The sequence below is a fragment of the Lutzomyia longipalpis genome, chromosome 3 (assembly GCF_024334085.1).
Source record: "Lutzomyia longipalpis isolate SR_M1_2022 chromosome 3, ASM2433408v1".
Lineage (NCBI taxonomy): Eukaryota > Metazoa > Arthropoda > Insecta > Diptera > Psychodidae > Lutzomyia > Lutzomyia longipalpis.
Genome location: NC_074709.1, coordinates 21,574,606 through 21,598,720, shown reverse-complemented (window position 1 = coordinate 21,598,720; position 24,115 = coordinate 21,574,606). Strand labels below are relative to the sequence as shown.

General features: G+C 31.0%; 4 protein-coding genes across 5 annotated transcripts; 2 read left to right on the top strand and 2 right to left on the bottom strand.

The window, feature by feature from the left end:
* The first annotated feature begins 99 nt into the window (after positions 1–99).
* On the top strand, positions 100–7,082 carry LOC129792612 (lysophospholipid acyltransferase 6). The gene is made up of 5 exons (XM_055831839.1): positions 100–387; positions 4,406–4,882; positions 4,949–5,581; positions 5,679–5,810; positions 6,108–7,082. Exons 1-5 carry the CDS (start codon positions 337–339, stop codon positions 6,627–6,629), a joined length of 1,815 nt encoding a protein of 604 aa, XP_055687814.1. The 5' UTR covers positions 100–336; the 3' UTR covers positions 6,630–7,082.
* A 792-nt stretch (positions 7,083–7,874) lies between these two features.
* On the bottom strand, positions 7,875–15,955 carry LOC129792641 (phosphatidate cytidylyltransferase, photoreceptor-specific-like). The gene is made up of 4 exons (XM_055831934.1): positions 15,751–15,955; positions 13,150–13,371; positions 12,452–13,056; positions 7,875–12,356 (listed from the first exon to the last, which is right to left on the bottom strand). The coding sequence occupies exons 1-4, from the start codon at positions 15,835–15,837 to the stop codon at positions 11,951–11,953; spliced, it is 1,320 nt and encodes a 439-aa protein (XP_055687909.1). The 5' UTR covers positions 15,838–15,955; the 3' UTR covers positions 7,875–11,950.
* Positions 15,956–15,995: 40 nt separating this feature from the next.
* On the top strand, positions 15,996–18,051 carry LOC129792671 (pyridoxal kinase). Of its 2 annotated transcripts, none has more exons than XM_055831978.1 (4): positions 15,996–16,192; positions 16,287–16,437; positions 16,516–16,762; positions 16,830–18,051. In XM_055831978.1, exons 2-4 carry the CDS (start codon positions 16,354–16,356, stop codon positions 17,408–17,410), a joined length of 912 nt encoding a protein of 303 aa, XP_055687953.1. In that variant the 5' UTR covers positions 15,996–16,192; positions 16,287–16,353; the 3' UTR covers positions 17,411–18,051. The 2 variants fall into 2 exon arrangements, with proteins under 2 accessions (XP_055687953.1, XP_055687952.1); XM_055831977.1 differs by having other exon boundaries at positions 16,041–16,196.
* Positions 18,052–18,838: 787 nt separating this feature from the next.
* Positions 18,839–23,850, bottom strand: LOC129792664 (protein FAM76A). The gene is made up of 6 exons (XM_055831970.1): positions 23,658–23,850; positions 23,102–23,166; positions 22,875–22,994; positions 22,272–22,365; positions 19,578–19,937; positions 18,839–19,504 (listed from the first exon to the last, which is right to left on the bottom strand). Exons 1-6 carry the CDS (start codon positions 23,745–23,747, stop codon positions 19,256–19,258), a joined length of 978 nt encoding a protein of 325 aa, XP_055687945.1. The 5' UTR covers positions 23,748–23,850; the 3' UTR covers positions 18,839–19,255.
* Between the last annotated feature and the right edge of the window lie 265 nt (positions 23,851–24,115).

Genomic DNA, 24,115 nt, shown 5'->3' with positions numbered 1-24,115 from the left:
ACAAAACTAGTGAAGGTTGTATTTGTTTTGCCCTATAAGAAATCTCATTTTGTAGCAGAACATCTGTAAATTGGTGTAGTGAGGAACTCACAACAGTTTGTAGCTGGGTTGGGCTGGCAAGGCAATGTCATTATTGTCAGTCGGAAAATTTTTGTTGACAAAGGTGGTTCATCTTTCAGATTTCTCTAATAAATCTCTGGGTGAAAAGTGAGTGACTAAAGAATAGCTTTCGTGAAGAGACTTTCGTGTCACGTGTGAGCGTAACGTGATTCACATCACAACGCCTAAATACGCCCAAAATTTGCGTCATCGTGAACTATCTATCTCTCTCGCACAATGTTTTTTAATTCTTGGTTGGCAGAACTTACGGATTTGCCCATTGATTTGGTAAGATTTAGAATTGATTTTGAATAATGTGTCGCGACATTCTTGCATAAATAGGTCATTTTTTTATTTTGGTACAAATGATTATTTCTTTGTTAGTAGGACAAAAGAAAATGTAAAAATAAGTTGTGATATCACGCATTTTTGCAAAATTTTGATAAGTTGCGAAACGCCATGTCAAAATTAAACTTACCGTAAAATGGGGTGATTACGCACTATGATCACTTTGCGGCGAATATTCGCCGAAAATATTCCAAACAAAACACACTATGCATGTTGCTATGTATGTACATAGTTGTTTATGTACCAAATTGTTTTGTTATTTATATTTTTCTTTATTAAATAATAAGAATTATTTATTTCTTTTATTTTTATCATTTTGTTTCTTAAAAAATAGTTTTTTTAATCAAGAATAAAATTCCCGTAGTTCTCAGTTTGAGAATACATACTACAAAATAAGACTCAACCTTGCTCCCAATAACAAAAATGAAAGAATAAAACATGCTGAGTAGCTAACAAAATTATTTTAAAAAAAAAACTTTGACGTTATTTATTTTTAAAATACGTACTTGTACCTCAAATTCATGTCATGCTCTAACTAAAATAAAAAGAAACAACTTTTTGCATAAAATTAACAAGGTCATAATATTAATATATAGCAAAAATAAATAGCTAATGCCTCTATATGGAATTTTTATTCTGAAATCTCTTGAATTTTTTAAAGGGTACAAGTGTAAGACAATTTCATTCAGTCAAGATGATTTGTTAACCGCGCCTACACAAGAAGATGCGGATATTTAATTAAGATTCTTCAAATTTTTGAACCAAATATAGAATCGTTGCAGTTCTATTCTCTGTCTAATTATTTGGTTTTGGGGAATTTCAACAATATAATAATAAATCTATTTCTAAGAAAAAAATCGTTACTACTACTACAATTCTTTTGGCATGCTCATCAGGCATTTTGTTCTAGCTAGAGTATATAACCGAAGAGTTAAGAATGTACTCTATTGACCCACCCAATTACCACGTTGGGGATTTTCCACCCTAAAAAGAGTCATACCTATATACAACTCTTTCAGTTTGATGTAGGTGGCACCGATTCACACAATCAACCCAATCATAATTTATCAGACGAGAGCATGCGATAGGAAAATGTGAATGTCATAGACTTTCTTATTTCGCTCATACGATGTACCTAATTCTTTGTACTTTGAGATTTTTTTTCTAATTGTAGGTATGTTTTTGTTAAGGTACCAAATCTAAGAAAATGTTGTGCACTTGTGCTGCAAAAAGATATAAAACTTTTAAACTCAATGAAAAACAAACATATTTCGGAATTAATGGGTAGTTAATCTTGTTATATTACTGAAATAATAATTAAATGTTAAAATTGCTATATATTTAGTACCGAATCAACATGTCTGCCATTATCACGTTTAATCAACTTTTCTGCGTCTAATATGTTTTTTTTAACCAGTCATTCTTTATATATCTGAATGCTGCTTTATTGTTTTATAGCTCTTACCCCTCTTACCGCTGATACGTGAAACTGAAGAGCTACATTATTGAATTTCTAAATAATCTCAAAATTCATTTCATAAGAAAACTCCTGAAAAAAAAACTATTTTGTCCTTTTGTGGATGTTCTTGATGTGATTTAATTCGTCTTTTCAACACGTTCTCATAATTCAGATAGTACTACAAATAGTGACGTTTTACTCAACGCAAAATAAGGTTCATTTCACAAGCTGACCTCAATGATTTGAGAGTTATTCTCGAAATATTTCGCTCTTGATTTCTATTTTTTCTTATCATTCAGATTTATGACACAATTTTTTACCGACATTACATTTAGGGTTCTATTATGTGTTTGTATCAATTAAATTCTTGCCAGATAGTGGAATGATTTTTTGTCCTCTAAAACATTTTCAAGTTCACTTTCTGAAGTGAAATCATAATTTAAATTTCACTCAATCTTGCCACGCGTTTACCTTGATTTCTTACATCACATAAATTATAGCTGCCAAATTATTTCGTAGCAGAAGGGTTTCCTCTTTGTCTTAAATGTTTTTCACACACATAATGTTTCTAGAATTCTAACATATTTTTTAATAAGATTTACTGTGAATTGTTTTATGTAATACATAAATATGAAAACCGGATGTTAGTATTTTCCCACATTAATCGAAATGAGGTATTAGTATGAGAGGGCATAAATGTAACTACCTGCCTATATGTATTTACTTATTTAAATATTTTTACGGTACCAAAGTGTTTAATCAAATGTATTTGAAACTGTAATATAGTTGTGTGTACATTTTTTTAGAACACATTCTCTAAAATAAAACAAAAGTTTAGGCGTAATATAAAAGAAAACTCCATTTGCATTGATCAGCCCTTTGTGTTTTATTTTAAAGTGTTTTCTTTAGTGTATAGGTATATAGCTTTAAATTTTCATTAAATGCATTATGAATATGCAAATATTTGCTATTGAGTTACACCAAACGGCATAATTAAGGAATTCAATGAACCTGCTTATTAGTTGGTATACCACATAAAAATAAAATTGAAATTGTAAATTTTTTTGTCGTTTGCAAGGTTTTTATGGTAATGTGGTCAATTCTGTTAAGAATCTTTTTTTTTCTTACGATTTGTTCAGTTTTAAGATTTTTGGTATTTTGTGAAAAATATTGCAAGATTTTGACAGTTTTTTCTCTCTGTAATCGTGTTTTTGAAGGAAAATTACTCTTCTCGGGCTCATTGAAAATCTTTTTGACTGCTTCCTGGTTCAACAACTTCTTTGTTTTTCTTTTATATGTCGTCAATTTAATTGATTTTTAAAATGTTTTTAATGTCAAAATCTTAAAACTATTAAGTTGAAAGACAAAAAAGAAAAGAGATTTTTGACAAAATCGAGCCCAGTATCTCTGATTCGTCTTGGTCGAATTTGTTTTGAAAAAAAGAGAGAATAAAAATATAAAAGAAATAAAAAACGAATGTGATGGAAAATTTAAGAAAAGGTAATTTTTTGTATTTTTCGATTTTCTATTGTGTGTGATTTTTAAACAGATAATGAATATGCAAAATGTTTTTTTTTTTATTACTTTATTGATTCCTCATTCTATAAAAAATCAAAGTGTTTCATGCCAATAAACTTTAGTTGTTTTGTTCCATTTCAACACGAGACGATAAAATTGATAAAAATAGATTTAATACATACATATGTTGTGAAAAGGTATAAATGTTTTAAGTTACATGTAAAGTTATCTGAAATATATAAACACTGATGTTGATTTCATTAAATTACAAATTTTACTCTAAGAATACGACAAAAAGGAAAACAGGAAACATTTACTATGGGATCATTGACCTAAAATTAATACATTATATAGTACATAGACTATGTTCCATAGAAGACAAAATATGATAAATATATTTAACACACAGAGCCTTTGATTAAAATGTTTACAAATAATATAAAGCTAAAGAAGATAATCATTTTCAACGACTTGTTTTAAAAAGTCAAATGTACTGAAATTTGCTTCAAAAGTTTGAGAGGAATAACATGGGGGGATGGGAGACAAATCAAGGTCGTGGTCTTAACAACCCCGATAACAAATTTAAATTTGAAAATAGATACCTATAAAATACATAACATATTTCCAGTCAAATCAACAAAGAACTTTTTTGTGTGTTTCTTTCATGAAAATTCAACAGTCACACACTCAATAAAAGTCCTACCGCAATATTTGGTATGAGATTTGCATTCAGAGAAGTTAATTAATTTGCATTTTTAAGCACACAAAAGCAGGTGTAATGTAATTAAAATTAATTATTACCAATTTTATAAATATTAAAAACGTGTGTGACTTTCAATTAGGAGGTTTAAGTACAACAGAAATCTTGAAAATTGATGAATAATCTTAAATATTTTATTTTTCATTCACATAAAATTCATGAATTTAATTATTTACTGTACAAAACGTTTTTTTTAATTTGTTAATTAATATTTCTTTCAGATCAATTTTTTGATCAGTCAATGTTTGGCCCTACTTTTGGCATCGTTCTTCCGGTCAGTGTTGCACCCGTCGAAAGTTCCTGCAAGCGTACGTCATGCCATTGGCCTTGTATTGGGTCTCTTCTTTGGCTACTTCTGCTTCGGACAGCAAGCCATTCATATTGCTGGTCTTCCTGCAATATGTTACATTGTGATTCGCACACAGAATCCACAAATTGTACAACGTCTTGTAATGGTTGTGGCCCTATTGTATCTATCGTGCATTCATTTGCATCGTCAATACTACGACTATGGGTCGTATTCATTGGATATAACAGGTCCCCTTATGATCATTACACAAAAGGTCACGAGTCTAGCATTCAGCATCCATGACGGATTCACAAGGGAACAGAAAGAGCTCACTAAAAGTCAACAGTACCATGCTGTCAAGAAACTTCCATCAGCCCTCGAGTTTTTCTCATATGCCCTACATTTCCAGGTAAAAGATATTTTTAAAAAATAAATATTAAGAATGAAAGTTTAACGAACTTTCCTTCTTATCTAGGGCATCCTAGCAGGACCTATTGTTTTCTATCGTGATTACATGGAATTCATTGAGGGCTACCACATCTTGAAACATGCTCCGGGTACAACATCTGCAATAAATCGGTCTAATATAGTACATGAACCATCACCCATGAAGAGTGTTATTAATAAAGTGGCAGCAAGTCTCGTGTGTGCCTATATCTTCATGAAGTTTGTGACAATGTACCCAATAGAAACAATCAAAGACGATGAATTCATAAACAATACAACAATGGCATACAAAATGTGGTTCGTAATGATGGCAACAACAGCGTGCAGATTCAAGTACTACCACGCTTGGCTCTTTGCTGATGCCATCTGCAACAACTCAGGCCTCGGGTTCAATGGCTATGAAGCCGATGGAACGGCCAAATGGGATATGATCTCCAATATAAATGTGATTGGCTTCGAGTTGGGTACAAACTTCCGTGATTGTATCAATTGCTGGAATATGGGGACAAATCGTTGGCTTCGCATGACTGTTTATGAGCGTGTGCCAAAGAAGTACGGTACAATGTTAACTTTTGCTCTCAGTGCTCTCTGGCATGGATTCTATCCTGGATATTATGTAACTTTTGCCGGTGGTGCACTGTTTGTAATGGCGGCAAGATCCGTAAGTTTAAATTTTAAATTTATTTTAAGTATTATTAATTTAATTAAATTTCAAGAAAAATCTGTTGAAAGTATTCATTTATTTTGTTTTCTTTTAGGCCCGACGAATGTTCCGCCATCGATTCCAAAAAACTGCATTTGTTCGTCGCTTTTACGATATTCTTACGTGTTTTGTTACAAGATTCTATATGGGATATGCCACATTTCCATTTATCGTCCTTGAATTTAAGGCAAGTAGATTTTTTTTTATTTTGCAATTTTTAAAATTTTTAAATTTCTTTTGTGAAGAATTCAAATAAATTTTTTGATGACAAACATTTTTTTTTTTTTTTCAAAATAATTATTAAATTTTAATCAATGGGCCTTAGTTGGCGACCAAGAAACCCTTAAAATCTAGAAATGTCAGTACAAACTCACTGAAAGAAGCCCAATATTTGATCATTTAACAAGGGTTCCAAAAACTTCTTATTTATTTTTTTTAAAGTTAGTTTAAAAATCAATTTTAAAATTTCTCCTAAACTTTTCAGGCCAGTCTTACTATGTACCTGAAATTTTACATGTGCCTTCATACGATTGCCCTCGTAACGATCTTCATCCTACCACGCTTCATTCGCGGTGAGAGGAATACCAAGAAGACGGCTGTGGTAACATTGGGTGCAAGATCCGGCGAAGGGAATGCGGAAGATGAGGAGAAGGAGCAGAATAGTGGGGAAAAGTCAATGGGAATACAGGCTGTGGGTGAAGGACGCAATGATCCACTACCGGAGATGGATAGTGATGCACTAGCGTCAGTGATAAAGAAGAACATCGAAATGGAGGCACGAAACCTTGAGGAATTCTTGGAGAAGAAGGCCAAGGGGATTGTTGAACTGAAGGAGGATCTATGGCAGGAGTTGAATGACATGGAACTGCGACGGAGGTATCCAGATGACATATCGCCAGACGTTGGAGTCGATGCGTTTATCAAGAAGGAAATTAATGCTCTCAACCAAGCCGTACAGCAGGCTACAGTCTTGCCAGCGGTGCTCAGCAATGGACACGCCAAGTAGGTGACATCATTCTACATAATAATCTTCGTTTTCCTATATTATAAACTACTCCAAATTCTATCAGCTTCCCATGAGGTTTTGTTTCTCAGATTTTGTGTCATATGAATAATATTTTGGATATAGATTTTTTGGGCAAATTGTTTTGTAATAAATTAAATGCTTTTGATCGAGGCTATTTTAGTTATCTTAAAAAAAATTAAAATATAAGATAAGAAAACTCAGTCTTTAAACTTTTGTATTTTGAGACAATTTAATATTGGATTTCTTTATCTATAGTATGCAAAACATAGGTAGGTAACTATCTTATATTTCTAGTTTAGAAAATTGACAGCAATAGCCTCGATTGCTTATAAAACATATTTAGAAATTTATAATACGGATAGGGTGAGAATTGAACAGGTTTTACGTATTAAAAGAACCTTTAGGAAAAAATCATAAGCAAAAATTAAACAATACAAGAAGTATACAAGAAGTAGAAAGTTCTTATTTTAGTTCTAGTTAAACTTACAGAATATAATGGCGAAAGTTTTGAAAAAATTATTCAGCTCAAAAATAGAACTCACAAAGACCCGTTGCAATTTGTCCGGAAGGAATTGGGATTATTCTTGCAGAATTATTTTCTTAAAAAAATATATAAGAAGAACTTTTGCTAAATATTAGAACTGGAAATTAAATATTATTTTGAAATATTTTAGTTAGACTCTTGTTTTAATATTTGGCAAAAGTATTTCTTATATTTTAAGAAAATAATTCCGAAAGAATGAACCCAATTGGTTCTCAACAAATTACAACGGGCAATTGTTTCGAATTCTTCTTGTTCAATTCTCAACCAAATCTAAACAATGGGAAAATTAATATTTTACTTTTAACATTTATATACATACTCTACATAATATTTTAATCCGTGAATTGATTTTACTAATAAAATAATTTGTGTGTCATTAAAGAGTTGGGAAATTAGAATGAAAAGCAAGAAAATTAGAAATATTTAGAAGATCAAAAGAGACGAAACTCATCACAAAGTAGAATAAACAAAATTATAAAATATATTAATAGAATATAACATGTTTATTCAAATTATGTTCATTTGTCATATGAGCAGCTGTTAAAGAAAAAAAACATTAAATTCTAGTCCTTTGCAGAAGATAAAAGGTACAATTAAATATGAACAATGAACATAACAGACTAAGACTTAGGGAACTTTTTTTTTCAACTGAAATAAGACGTTAATTTTGATTTTATTTATAAAAAAAAATATGAAGCACACAGAAAACTCATGAACATAGTGATCTTTTAATGTTTTTTCCTATTTCTTTAATTTGATAAATTTTTCCTAAATGTAGATTTAACAATATGAAATGATAAAAAATAGGCTGGAACCATCACAAGATCACTCCCATGTAGATCATGGGAAAATAATCAAGATGTTTTGATTTGAGGTTCTTTCATTTAATTTGAAATTCTTCCATGGAGAATCTCAAATCAAAAAGTCTCAGAATAAAATTAGAATTTTTATAGAAAAGCGCAACAAACTACTTTTGCAAAGGACAATGCTGGTGCATTAAGAAAACTTTGCAAATTTTTTATTTTTCGATCTGAATGTAGTAGAAAAAAATGTACGCACACACACTAATTATTAATGCAAGAGGAGAAAAATCATTTTTTTTTATTATTTTATAAAATAATTTTGTATAATTTTTTTATTTCTTCTTTCGTTTTGTATGAAATTTAAAACTAAAAAGATGAAATGACAATGAGGGAGTGAGTATGTAATTTACTTTTTGTTAACAAAATGTTAAGAAACTTTAAAGAAAATATTTTAAAGAATTTTCTTCTCATTATATTTTGTGCAGTCTTCCCAAAAACAAAGGAAATATACCCACAAGAAAGTATTCTTCCATATAAAAGGCTCCAAAAAGAAATTTTTATTATCTGACAAAAAAGAAACTCAAAAAACACAACTTTCTCACTATATTAAGGGAGAATGGAACAAATATCTCAATTTCAATTAAAAGGAGTGTAGCCAAAAATTATTTCAACGGTGTGTTAAAAGAAATCCAGAAAAATGAATTTAAAGAACGCAAAAATGGATTAAAAAACAACTAAGTAGTCAAGTTTTGTGTCAGTTGATATTCAAATTAACAGCTTTTGGCAATTTTTAACATTTGTTTATAATATTTGACACTTGAGGTTTCTGGACTAATGTTTTACATTTCTCTACAGAGATTGACGTTCTTTTTTCAACATTTTATCCATTTGATGTTTCTTTTCTAACGTTTGACGTTTTTCTATAAATCAAATTTTTCATGTTTCTTTTAAACTAAAAAAAATTCTGAGCCATTTAAGGAAAATCTAAACTCCCAGAACTTCTAACGTAATTAGACACCCAAAAACCCTTCCTGGGTACACCACATAAAAAAAAATCAAAGATAAAAAAGGAATTCAAATTTTTTTCCTTCATTAAGACATTACTTAAAAGTCAAAAGTAAAAAAGACCATTCACTCCTACCGATGAATAATTATTTAACCTTTTAAAATGTTTAAAGAAAGCAATTCAATTTTAACGAACATATTGAATTTTTATGTGATAATATAACATTTTCCGCCGGACATGTTTCTTTTTATTAAAAAACAAAATACATATTATAATTTTCAAGGTTTTTTTTTTTAATAAAAATGTCTTTTTGAATTCTCATTTTTTACTACTTTTAATTGTCACCAAAATACAGAGAAAAAACTCCCCAACGATGACCGAAAAATGTAAAAATCAAAATGCACAAAAACTTCTAAGAGTTTTACTACACACACATACACACATGCATACACATACATAACATACATGTGTATGTGTAATGTCGATTAAGTAATAAAACAATTATTTTATATATTTTTTTTTAATCTTTTGTCGATATTACATTTTTATATCCACACAATATATTCTCTAAACATTTAATATACATTTAAAATATTATATTATTGTAATCCCTATAATCTTGTAAAAAGTAAAAATAACAAATTAATGAGAATTTTGTTGAGAGAAGCTAAAATAAAAGGTAAAAATATTTAATTTAAAACAGTTTTATTTCAGCTTTTTGTTTTAAAATCATTTACAGAAAAAATATGTTTTGAGGATTTTCAAATAATATATAAAATTAGACATAGTGAGTGGGAAAAGCTTTGTAAAAACAGTGAATGAATGAAAATATTTTATAAAAAAAGAGAAATTGCATGATAGAAAATCTTCCGAAAATAATTTCTTCAAAATATAATTGATATATACACTGAAAAAAAATCTTTTATTTTCTTCTTCGTTTTTCTGGGATTATCATCATTAAACCCTAAGCACCAATTTGCAAAGGGAAATTGTAAAACTTTTTCCTGTACAATCATCATCAATCCAATTACTTGGAATACAGAACTGAAAGACTCTAAAAAATGACAGAAAAGCCCATATTTTAAAATTAAAAAATATCTAATAACGATACTTTTAACTTAATAAAAGTAAATCAAAAATTAGGAAAATTTTAGGAAATTCATTGAACTAGATTTAATTTTAAACCTGCACAAAATTTGGCCACAATAAAATAAATGCTTCATTTCGTAAAATTTTTTGTCCTCCTAATGGACCAATAAGCTAATTCATTTTATTAATTAAACTACATAATTTACATTACAATATTGCACTAAAAGACTTAAGTTTGTTTATGATGCGTCAATAAAAGAAATGGTCAAAGTTCCCTAAAAATGGAATGGTTAGTTGAACTTTTTTTTTAATAATTATTAAATGATTATAATCAAATGACTTGACGCATAAGGAGTTTCTTGATTTTCTGTTTTTTTTATGGATTTCGAGGTCTTCTAAACAAGTAACATACATAAAAATTCTATTCATTTTTTTTCTTCTAATTCATATTTAAATTCTCTCATTTTCACTTCCCTACAAATCGACTAGAAATTAAATTAATCAAAATGGTCAAGAAAATAATAAAATCATTACGATTTTTAAGAATATTCTGTGACCATCTTCGTATCGGATTTTCTCTAAAATATTCAACAATTTTTTTTTAATGTCTTCCATATGTGGAAGCTCGTCTAAAATGAGGTTTCTATTAGAACTTTTCACACACATTTTTTTTTTAAAGATGGATGAGATTTACTTGAGGATTTCTACATATTGTGAGATTTTTTTGGTCAGGTTTCATCTTTTCTATGGAGTTTTTAAGCTTTTTTACTTATTTTCCTATTTATTTGCTAAAATCGATTCATATAGTGAACTGTCGATTTTGGGGGTCAATTCTATTAAAAACTTCTTTTCTTTTTATATTTCTGAAAAATTTTATTAAAGATTTTAAAGATTATTTCTTTCTCTGATCGTTTTTTAAAAGAAAATTGTTTTTCGGGATTTCTTAAAGGTCTTTCAACAAATTTTTTGTCTTTCTTTTATGGAAAGAGAAAATAAAGGTTTAAAATCATTAACCGTAAAAATCTAACAAAAACTTCTTAAAATTGTGAGAAAAGAAAAGAATTTTGACAGAATTGACCCATTTATCCCGTTTATATTACGAAAGAAGATCAATTAAATGAATCCATTAACAGAAGTAAGTACTTAAATAATTAGGATATAACACAACATTTTTTAAAGAACTTTTACAATTCATTCTAGAATTGAAAAAGAGACTTAATATTTAAAGAGGTAATAAAATTAAAATGTTAGATTTTACCAACATAGTTAAGAGCTCTTTCAATGTACAACAATTGCACAAAGAAGAGCTTAATAAATTGGTAAAAATTGTATAAATTGTATGAATTAAATTCGAATTGAATAATTCTGTTCGAAAAGAGATTAACCCTGTTTTCGATCTAATTTATTTATTTTTTTTTAATTTGAATGTTGTTTCATAAAGAGTTGGATTTTTCAAACCGAGTCAATATTGGACAAACCAATACATAATAAAATGAATTTTTAATAAATTTTAAATTGAATCAAGTTAAGAATTAATTATGATTAATAAATAATTTAAAAAAAGAGAATTAGTAATTAAATTCATACTTAATTTCCACTGACTTAGAACGTTAAAACCCGTTAGAACGTTAGAATCGACAGCTCACTGGTGAGCCATTAAAGGAAAATTCGTTTCATAGTTATTTCAAGATTTTACTTAATGTGTTTACACATCACTGAAGGATTTTTTTTCGAGATATAGAGAGATTAAAGGGAAGAAACATTAAAACATCTTAAACATACCAAATATTCATCCTCATTCTTCATCATAATATTATATTAATGCATCATGATCATCATTCATGTTGATGAAATTCTTCTAATTGAGATCAAGAATATTTCTAGTCTCCAAATGTTCTTTGAGTGAATTAAAAAGTTGCAGCTGTTGTTCTGGTTTAAGTGTGTAAACCTGTGCAAGAAGTTTTCCCGGTGATGCTGTTCTGATGAAGCTTGAAATGTAGACATTCACAAAGGTAGCCATGAGGAATTGGCAATCAAAACGATCCATTATGCCACCATGACCAGGAATCATGTCACCAAAGTCCTTAATTTTAAAAGCTCTCTTAAATCCAGATGCAAAGAACCCACCAAATGGACCAATAACAGAGCTGAAGATGCTGAGTGACAGCGAGTGCAGCATAAAGGGGTACATTGTGATACTTTTACCGAGTATATCATATTCCTGTGGTCGAAACAGGTAGCTGGGCTCACATTCAATAGCCATTCTTATTGTTTAAAAAGAGAGAAATTGAAAAGTTATTTATCTGCCTTCCTCTGTTGGATTCTACAGCAACACTAAAAGAACAAAAACAAAACTTACTTATTCAGCTTCTCATTGTACTCAATTGGGCAGACAAAGTACTGGTAGCGACATAGAAACCATGAACACATTAAACCAAAGATTACAGTTGCAAACCCCCCACCGATGAAGCCTTCCCAGGTTTTCTTGGGGCTCAGCTTAATTAGAGGTGTTTTCCCGAAGAAAAATCCAAACATGTACGCCATCACGTCATTGCAAACAATCATTGAGACAGGAACAATGAACCATATCATTCCCTCAAAGATATTCTGCATAATCAAATAACTCTGTGTTACAACAATCAGGAGAGCCACATGTGTCCATGCGAATAGAGAGAATTGCTTCATGTAGTACTTCTTCACGAGTGACAGTACAAACCAAACGAATCCCACGCAGTACATGGAGAATGAGAGGAAACGATGGTACTTTACAAGGAACTGTAGGTAGTCCAATTTATTGATTACAACGCCAAAGTAGTCGACCAGATTTTCACCATAAAAGAAGTAGTTTGATGTGAGGAGGAAGTACCAAGAGAGTGATCGAAACCACGGAAGACCGTGAATTCGATAAACGGAATATCCAATTGAGATGATTTCTTCGAAACACTTCACTTGAACAAGAAGTGTCTGTTGAAATATAAAATTATTCATTTAGAAATCTTTCGAATTGATTTCTAAATCCTAAACTACGGGAAGTTAAAGAATGATAGATAGACTTACCGTGACCATGAGCGCAAGAGGTCCTCCATAGATTATCAGTCCAAAACCTGATATCATGATCATTGTGAAGACACCGCGAATTACCCAATTTCTCCATTTAGCTGGAAGTCCAGAGACGATTGTCTCTAGCAAGTGGGGCACTTTATCCGTGCCCTGCTGTAAATTCTTAGCCATCTCCTCCACATACTTTTCCTCGGGAAGCTTTTCTTCCTCTGAGTCGACCTTAAAGGCAGAAACAGAATAATAAATTGTAAATATATGTAGGTCTCAATTGACATAAAATATAGGTTTAATATTATGTATGTTTCAATTAATAATAAATTTAATATATATAGACATACTATATATATGGTTTATTGATTTGTGGGTAAATAAGAATTATTCTGGTTATTTATGAAATACACGCGTCGTGTTTACAAAATAATTATTGCAAAAAGTATTGAATGAATAAGAACTACAGTATCGACCCATACAACGAATTCCCTATTAATTGGGTGTATGATACAACGAACGCCTAAATTGAGCCACAATAAGAATTTTTGACCAAATTTTAGTACAATCATCCCCGCATAATCATTTCTCGGTTAAAATCTTCCCATCTATTACTTTTAATGCATAAGAAGACTTTAATCGAGAGATAATTATGCGGGGTATAGCTATACTCCGAAAAAAAGAAAAAATAATCCGAAAGAAGCAGAAAAGCAGTGAAAAGCAGATCCATCCAGACTCCAATCCACCGCCAGCCAGAAAAGAGACCAACTAGGAGAGATTCAAACATCCTACCCAGGCAAAACAGAGAGGATAATTTTTATTGTCCTCCATCGCCGGGCATAATCCAGGTGACACACAACCTCGCAGACACCACCATGCCCTTAGCAGAAAAAAGAACCACTCTGAAAGGGCATTTGACAAGAATTGAGATAGATGTGAAGAAGGCTAATAAGAATCCGGACTTAGTCACCGAAATTGATGTTCAAAGCAATCTCACTAAACTCAAGGATATTGAAGATCAGCTGCAGGTATAGTTCATGAATCTTTGGTCGCAAGTGGCACGGCCAGGGAAAATGAATCTGAGGAAAACTTCAGAGTGATTCTACTCAGCCAAGCCATTTTAATTTCTGAGTGAGAGTGTGCCAGCCAAGACTGTTCACGACACAACTTAAAAAAAATTCACCTTTGAGCCCAACATGGCGTCAGCTTATACAACAAACGATTTGCTCCAAACTATTATTCAAAACCAAAAACTGATTTTGGAGCAATATAAGAGTCCTGGAGGAGTTTTCTAGGAAGATAAACATTATTGACAAAAATGTTTATCTTCTTGTTGTACAATCAGAAGAAGTGGACGAGTCCCTGTTTCCTCTAAAAACTCTTGAGGAATACAACAATCTTATTAGGGATTGGAACCTGAATGAATTCAGAACAATAATTCTCGCCGAACTCAAAATTGTGCGAAAGTCCAACCCAAAGTGGTTGGCGAAGAAATTTGAAGATGAACTTTTAGTTCAGTCCTTCAATCTAAATGGGTCAAATGGCCGAATCTCATTGAAGGATGTACCTTTCCTCAAGGAAATTTTCACAAGCGGACGTGGTGCAGAAGTGCAGCACCAATTTAAATTAACACGAGATAAAGTGACGAAACAGCGTAAGCGAAGAAAAAATTTTGAGTGCAGCAGATATTCCTTCCACCCCCTGCAGTGCATCACCCGCAAATGCATTGGAGAATGAAGGAACTTCGCAGGATGACCGTGTTTACCAAAATTACCAGGTGGAAGAGGTGGAATACGTAGTAGAAAATCCGTAAAGAGCTTATTATTTAAATTTTTTGTTTTAAATATAACAATTTGTACAGGTAAATGTAAGAAGTCCCTCTGTGAATCTGAATATTCTGTGGTGTCTGTGAGGTTGTGTGTCACCTGGATTACACCTGGATTGCAAAGTGCAAAGACACCAAAACTCATTCGTTATATAGGTCTCCAACTGTAGTAGACCGACTAAGTAAACATCTCCAAATATAGCTTACCAAATACAATAAATTGATCTAATCGTTAAAATTCCATTTAATCTGTCACTCAATACTTTCAGATTCTATTACAATTCATATTTATGCAATCAATTCCTTGAAATTGATTATTGTTAGAAAATCTTCCTAATATTTATATATTAAACCGCTCTGATTTATGTTCGGAAGAAAAGCAAACAACTAGCTCGAGGTCTGGGTAAAATAGCACGGTAGGTAGGTAAGGTCAACAGAGGAAAATTCTTAAATGTAATCCTTATGTGTTTCTTTCTCTAAAAATACCTTTTTAATTAAAAGAAACCTTATTTTAATCGAAACTCTAACATTTTATTTTTTATACAAAGGAAAATTCGTGTGCATTTGGGCCATACTTTCCTAGAGCTTCCCTATAAGGACTCTAATTAGAATTTTTAGATAATTAATCATAAAGTTCTTTGTGATATGAATTCTTTTCTAACGCATCGTGCTAAATGCACTTTCAACTACTTAATACAATTAAATAAATAGAATTTCCTAATGAGATTTAGCAGGAAAATTGTTATACATTTTATTGATTTTTCACAAATTGCGCGACGACTTACATGATCGGAAGAATCAGCCGTTGTTGGTGAATTTGGAGATTGCAAGGTGTCCGTATCACCTTTCCTGCGTCTAACGTCGTCCGTCATTGTTTTAGTATTAATTTATGAGTATTTTTAACACACTTTTTCCTGTTACACCGCAACTTTTTCCACAATTCCACTGAGCATGCAAATCAATTGCGTCCCGAAGAAAAACAAAGTATGCGGGATTATCCAAACTGTCACTTTGTCTTTCCCAATGAACAAGCTGCATGGGAATTCCTACGACATTTCTACGGCTGGAATATCCCACAATACTGTTGGTGAATGGGCAACATTTTTTATTGTTGGTGGAAACTGATAATGCTAAAAACTATAGAGATAAGGATTTGTACAATGTTTGTGGTGTCTGTGCGGCAACAAGCAGAATAAAATAATCAAGAAAAGATCAGAGACAATACAAGTAGGTATGGTGTCTGCAAACAAAATTGCTAATCTCTGAGAAAACTGAAAAATCACATTTTTTGGTGTCTACTGTTTCATTCTCTTGATTTTAGAAAATCATTTAGTGTTGCTCCAGCTGACTCCAAAGGTGCCTTCCTGAATAGAATACGAAGTGAGAAAATGGCAACAAATAGGGTGCTATCAATCCAAAGTCATGTAGTTCACGGATATGTTGGCAACAAGTGCGCTACGTTTCCTTTGCAGGTGTTCTTTCGATCCTTTCAATTTAATGAATTTATTGTTAAAATTAATAATGCTGATGATCCTTCAACAACTTTCCAGGTTCTAGGATTCGATGTTGATCCAATCAATTCGGTCCACTTGTCCAATCACACAGGCTACAAGCACATCAGAGGTCAGAAAATGAATGATTCCGAACTTACGGACGTCTTCGAGGGGATCGTTCTCAATGATCTGCATGGAATGTACTCCCATCTGCTCACAGGATACATTGGAACACCTCAGTTCCTCAAGAAGATCGTAGATGTGGTCAAAACACTCAAGAAAGCTAATCCGAATTTAGTCTTCTGTAAGATTCATTCAGTTTTATGATTTAATTCAATTCCATTTTATTAAATTTTCTTGTTTTCTTGCAGTCTGTGACCCTGTAATGGGTGACAATGGAAAATTCTACGTACCAGAGACATTTGTTGATATCTACCGTGATGAATTGATCCCATTGGCGGATATTGTGTCGCCCAATCAATTTGAAGCTGAACTCCTTACGGGCATTAAGATCAAAAGCGAATCTGATGCGTGGGCTATATTGGATACCTTCCATAAACAAGGTGTCAAGATAGCCGTTATATCATCAACTGATATCGGTGCTCCGGACAATCTTCTTGCTTTTCTCAGTGAACTCCCCAAAGGTGCAACAAAGCCCAAGAGATCAACACTTCTTATGCCAAAAATTGGATCAGTTAATTTTACCGGAACAGGTGATCTCTTTGCTGGATTATTCTTGGCACATATCACAACATCACCGGAAGCTAGTGCAGCACTGGAGAAAACTGTTGCATCTCTTCAAGCGGTGATTCACAATACAGCTCAACATTTGTCCGCCGTTGTTACTCCTGGAACAACAATCACAGCCGTAGACAGGGAATTGAGAATTGTGCAGAGCAAGAAAGACATTGAGGAACCCAAAGTTGTTCTGAAAGCTCAAATTCATAAATAATTTCTTTTATTATCAAATAACAAAAGCCTAACTAAATTCTTTGTTAAGGGTAACTGGACAATAATAACTCAATAATTTTTTGAAAAATGTTAAATTTTCTGTTTTATTATTCAAACAATGCAAACTGTAAAAAATGAATTAAAAAAATTAACATTACCTACCTTTGTATTTAATTAGGACTTAAAAAATTATTGTGTTTCTTTTTCAAACGTACGGAATGAATGCACCTACTAATTCAGAACATTTGTGTGTATGATCTTTTCAATTCGGAACCTTTTAATGAATTTAATTCAATATTAAATTCAAATTTTTACTTTTTTTTAATAGGTTTAAGATGATCTTGTGTAAAATTTATTAAATCGATCTTTTAATTTAGACGTTGGCTGTAACCGCTTAGTGGAGGAAAATGGCTCAAATGTGATCTATCTGCTTTCAAGCACTTCAATATATTTTTTAAATTTATTCTTTTGGGCTATTCAAAATACTTTAATAAAATTACGCTGTGTATATGTATGTAGTAGTGTAGTGATATCAATTTGAAGACAATAAAAAATGTTTAAAAAATTAAATTTTAATTGAAGCTCTAATTAATCGTGAAAAAAGAATGTAACACAAAAAAATTAATAAAAATCGTTACTATACCTGTTTTGAAAATTTTTATTGATGCTTCGATTTTTGTTACTTTTATTATTCTTCTAAATAATCCGTAAAAAATTATGAAATTTAGTTGTTCCTTTAGAAGTCAAAACGAATTATTTTTATAGAAAGATGAACTTCTAACCTTTAAAATATAGAACGTTAGAAAAAACAACGTACATTTAGAAACGTCAAAAATAAAAGATAAATATCAATCTTAGAAAATGGAAGTGGAATGTTAGAACTTCAACGTCAATTATTACAAAATATCAAATTCTATAAAAGTTTAAACGTCAAACGATAATATGAACGTCTGAATTTAGAGAAATACGTCACATTTTGAAAAAAAAAACGTCACATTCTTAAAAGAAACGTCAAACGTTAAGAAATTATGTCAAACATTGATATGAATGTCAAAGTTTTAGAAAAGAAACGAACAAAATTAGAAAAGAAGTGTCAAACGTTAAAAAATTATCATGAAACTTTAGAAGAAAAAACTCAAATGTTTATAAAGTATCAAATTGTTTTTTTTTAATTACAAAACATCTCAAAACTCCTTCTTAAAAATATTTCATGCCAATGCCTCTGCTTAATTACCTATTTCGAAATTCTTTTGAATTAATGAATTAATTGAAATTTCTTATTGAACCAACACCTTAAACAACGTGACCTTAAACCTTAAACAAATCATGAAAATCAAAAGGACACCCACGCAGCTGTCGAATCATGCACAAAAGAAATCAAAAACCTTTTTTTCTTGCCTTCTGTTGACGTTCACAGAGTAAAAGAAACGTTTTTTTTTTCAGATTGAGAACAATCATTTTATTTATTCAATTTTCAGTGGGAAAGAAGAAAATAAACAATTTTTCTTTCACATGGACGTCCATTGACTAAAAATAAATTAATTTATATGTCGGAATCTACCCAAAGAGTTCTTGTATACATTTTCTAGCGAATGTCTCAAGGAATTCATTGAAGAAATCTCCTCCGATTCCATATTTCTCTTTCTTTTTTTTTTTTTCATTCAAAAATATTTTATAATCCACCCATACTTCACACAAAAAAAAAAAGTATTTATTACGTTCACTTATAATGTTTTTATGAATTTAGAAGAAAAAAATAAACAATTTTAATTTTTTTTTGTTGCGTTTTCTGTGTTTCAGACAAAGAAGTGAAAACGTAGAAGAAAACAAAAAAAAATCTACAACCTTAGTTTGTGCTAGGGCTGTCTGTTCCTGATCCTCCACTATCTTTAGCAGCTTGACTACTACTATTCTCATTCTTAACAGCATTTCCACGTCTTTTGGTTGTCTTGGAGAGTGAGGCTATTTCCTTCAGCAAACTGGCTACCTTCTGATTTAGCATATCCACCTTCGATTCAAACATTCTTTCCTCTTCTTTCATTTTATTCCTGAGTTCCGTCTCAGCTGTAAAGTGTTGTGCCTTCAGCTCAGTTATCTATAGAAAATAAAAAAAGAAAATTTAACTTTGTACAATTTAATTTAAATTACTAAAACTCTTCGTTTTTTACCATTTTATCCTTCTGCAGCAACTCCTTATCCTTCAGCGTTAGCTTCTTCTGAAGGCTCGCAATGGTCTCTTTGAGTTGTGTCATTGCCACAACGTGATCAGAGCTATTTGGATCAATTGAACCACTATTGGCCACTCTGGCCATCTTTTCAGCAATCTCTGGGACTCCCGAAGATCCCTTATTCAACTCATTGCGCTGCAGTTTCTTCGCATTATTCTCCTTAATCTGCTGCTGAGCCGTTTTATCGCTACTATGGCTTCGCTTCTTAGCCATTCGCCGTTCTGTCTCAACTTGCCTTGCCTTTGCAAGAGCACGTTTGTAGGACAGCGTACACAGCCAGCACAGTAACTTTCCATCGATCTTTAAAAGAAAAAGAGAAAAAATTTATATTATATTCGATATTCCCTAAAATTTAAATTAAAAGACAAATTAATATTAAGAGAAAAATAAAAGCAAAAAAATCATGAAAATGACGCAAACATTTGTCATTCAAAAGAAATTGAATGAGTGGCAATAAGTATTTACAACTAAATGCGATATTCTGGGAAATATTTTTTTAACACATTAAGTTTATCTCTTCAAGTATTTATCATGAATTTATATCATCATATACTTGACCATAATACCTATTTGCTTAGCTTTTAACATTAATAACCTTTCTTTGTTCTTTTTAAAATCATTGATGTGATCCACATTAATTTTCTAATTGTTGATTGGACAATAAAGTTAATTTGGCTTTCCTCTAATCTCTTAAATTCTTAAATTAAGAATATGAATTTAATAATTTAACTTTTCCTTTAACCTAACATTAATATGTCATTAAAGTATTCCTTTTTGCCTCGAATTCCTCAAGTTTTTAACGATATTTCAGCAGACATTATTCAGCTATTAATATTCTTAATCAGATTTACATTCTTTATAACTAGACTAGATTTCTGGTTTGAAAACTTTACATGAACATTGAGAATTTGTTTGCATATTTGGTTTCCAAATTATTTTAATTGGATCGTAGATATTCCATTAATTGACTTTTATCCAGCATTAGTTTGGTTTAGTTATTGATTTCTTAGTTTTCCTTTTTTTCTAAAATTTTCTTCATGAATAATTAAACGAATATCAAGCATTGTGTGAGGAATATTCATGACCAAACGTCTTTCAAAAACGCATTTTTCATATGAAATATTCCTAAGAAACAAATAAGAATTTAAATATTCATAATAGAATGGAATTTTCAGCTAAATTTCTGTATGCTTTATAAATAAATAATTCAATAATAAAATAGAGAAATCAATATGTACCTACTAATTTTAACAAATCTTAATTATTTTGTTGTTTAAGGTTGCAAAATTGTGGGGAAATTAATTTAAATTGGAAGATACACAAAATATTAATACTCTATTTAACCCTTTGAGGTTCTTTGGGTCATACGTTGACCCAAACAGAAAAAAATATTTGTTATAGAACTTTAACTGATTTTTCAAGATAGAAATGCGTTGAATTTACTTAAATGTGGCCAAAAAAGACGTTTTGAGTGAGCAAAATTCTTAGAGAGCATCCACAGAATATATATTGCAATGAAAAGATCGATTGTTTCAATGTTTCAAGTGAACGTCAAAGGGTTAATAACAATTAAATTAAGAGAGAATTTACCTAATTTGAATTTTAAAAATTAATTTATCCTAATGTTTTGGAGGATGTTTTCTTTGGAAAAGTAAGTTTAGTCTCGATTTACCCAATTCAGTATACTCGGAAAATTTATTTTGCTTATTTTGAGTGCATAAAAGTAGTATAAAAAATGTTATTTTAACAAAATTCAAATTAATTCGGGTAAAAGGAAGAGTTTAAGAACTTTTTTGTACAAAATTTCATCAATTTTGGTTTAAAATTGACTTTTCTGGAGGATTTTGAAAGAGTTTCAAAAGAAATTTCAGAACATAATCTGGGTTAGAATACATTATGAACAATTTCTAAGATTATGTATCCATATTTTGTGTATTTTTTTGTTAACTTCAGGGGAACGTGGTCCTATTCCTAGTCTTTTAATTTAGTCCTTTATAACTTAAAACCGATAGCACTTAAAATGTAAACGATTATGGGTATTACAAAGGACATTAAATGGGCTTTAAAAAGTGTATCAAATTTTAGAAAATAATTCTTATTTAATACCATTTTCTCTTCCACCCAAAACGGACATTTACACGTTAGAATTGGGCCACATTCCCCTATGGTTTTTAACGTGAATATTTATAAGGTTAACAGACAAAAAACACAAGGACGGAGTATTTTCCCTATTAAGTTTATGTGTCTTTATAAGATTAAGACCTAGGTCTGTAAATCTTATAAAAATTAATACAGATTAGAAAGGCTCAGAACCTATACTTGGTGTCTTGGACATAATTTTTTTCTTAGATAAAATTAACATTCAAAAAAAAGAACTAATTACAATAATTTCGAAAATTCCTTAATAACTATAACAAATTCTTAATTTTAACAGCTACAAATTGAAAGTTTTTTTTTCTGTTTACAAACTACAATATTTCCTAGAATATCGCTCATAGATTTGTAGAATTTTTTCTTCTTTTTATTGATATTTTTTGTGCCCTTGAGTCGATGGTCGGGTACTCAATTTAATGCAGGTAGGTTTGCAATGCTGAGAAGAAAGAGCACATTGGTTCTCAAGGATGATCAACGAACCTTCTTATTATCGTCTTGCCTATCGAAAGCACACCGCTGTTTACACTGTTCACACGTCACAGCAGGTCCGTATTTTAACTCGGAGTTTGTACACCTAATATCACAATATAAAATTGTTTGCGTCATAATCATGATCTTTTTTACTTACAAAAAAATCTAATTAATAGATTTTTTCTTTAACTTGTATTTTTTTTTTGTAATTTTATGCATTTTTTGGGCTAAAGAAAATGAGAGAAATTGCCTCGAATTCCGCGTGGAAGTCCGGATAGGAAAATACTCTTTAGTTGAAATCACAAAAACAACCTACAAGGTCTTCTTTTGATTATGTTCCTCGGCGTCAAACGAGGGAAATTCCACGAAAATTAGAGAAATTCACGCAAAATTAGAGAAAAGGTGTTGTTATTCACATTATTTGGATGGAAATCTCTCATTTGGGCGACGTTGACATAATCAAAAATAAATATAGTTGAATTGTGAGGATCAACTAAGGTATTCTTCACCTCCAAGTCATTCCCACAAAATAAGAACAAATTCAAGGTGATTTCTTTTTTTTTCGTGAAGATGCATTACGGAGTGGAAAAAATGAATATAAATTTAACGAACCTTTGGCATTTACTTCCAATAAAAGCAGCAATTATGTTACAGTATTCACAAGCTGATGGTTTTCCGTACTGCTTGACATTCTGCTCGCATTTCTTGCAAATTGTTGAGGTGCTGCCCTTGCTGGAAATAGAAATATTTTTACGTTAGAAAAAAACGTACACAAAAAGAATATTTTGTCAAATTAATAAATTTAACGCAGCGTCGAGAGAAATTCCTGATTTTGTCACCTGCTCTGTTGAAATTCTGATCTGCAGTAGGTGCATTTAACGATGGGATAGGCTCCCCGGCATTCCTGCAAAGAAATTTTAACAATAAAAATAATTTTAATAAAATCTGATGATGTTTTTGTTGCACTGTTATAACTGTTATAACACAATTTTTATAACACATGGCGGCCCACTTTTCTGCCTCTATGCCACTAAATTTCAAGGGTAATCCCGAATGTATTTTTAAAGTAAAATAATACAAAAACTGCACCAAACTATCTAAAAATACCCACAAAAAGGTTCCTTTTAGGAAATCTTGAATTTAAACTTGTTCCTAAAACTATCCGATTCATTTTTGTTCAACACAGAATAAACAACAATAAAGGGCAAAGTACAATTTTCACAAAAAGAATTAAATACCTATTACAAATTCATTCAATTGAAAAATTCCTTTTTTAATTTGCAAAAATAAATCAGAGTAAGCGATTTTCGAAAACAAAATAATTTCCGGAAATAGAGAATGAATGACGCATTTTCATTGATGTGTTGATTTTTTTTCATCATCAATTTTTTTCACCTTGCACAAATTTTGCCCTGGAGATAATTCATGAAACTCATGGCGCGTAAAACACTTGGAACATGCAAATAACACTACTTGTGCACTCATTTTGTAATAAACTCAATTAATTTTCCTATTTTTCTGCGTCTTTTCTCACAAACTTCCACGACGGCGTGCCTCAGTAAACTATTTTTTACGCCAACCACTAGTGGCGCTGACGTCTTCGTGATTTTTCGTATTAGGGCGTCCTAATTGAGCGCACCGACAATGCTAGTTTTTTATGCATTTCTCTTATTTTCTTTCGAATTTTCCGGGAAAATTACACTTTTCAGGATCAAGAAGCTGAGGCAACGTTGGGTGGAATTTGTAATTGGATAATGGGCCTAATTCAGCGACCAAGAAACCCTTGAAATCTTTGAATTTTGTACTAAAATTTCAAGATTTCAAGCGAATTTCAAGGGTTTCTTGGTCGCTGA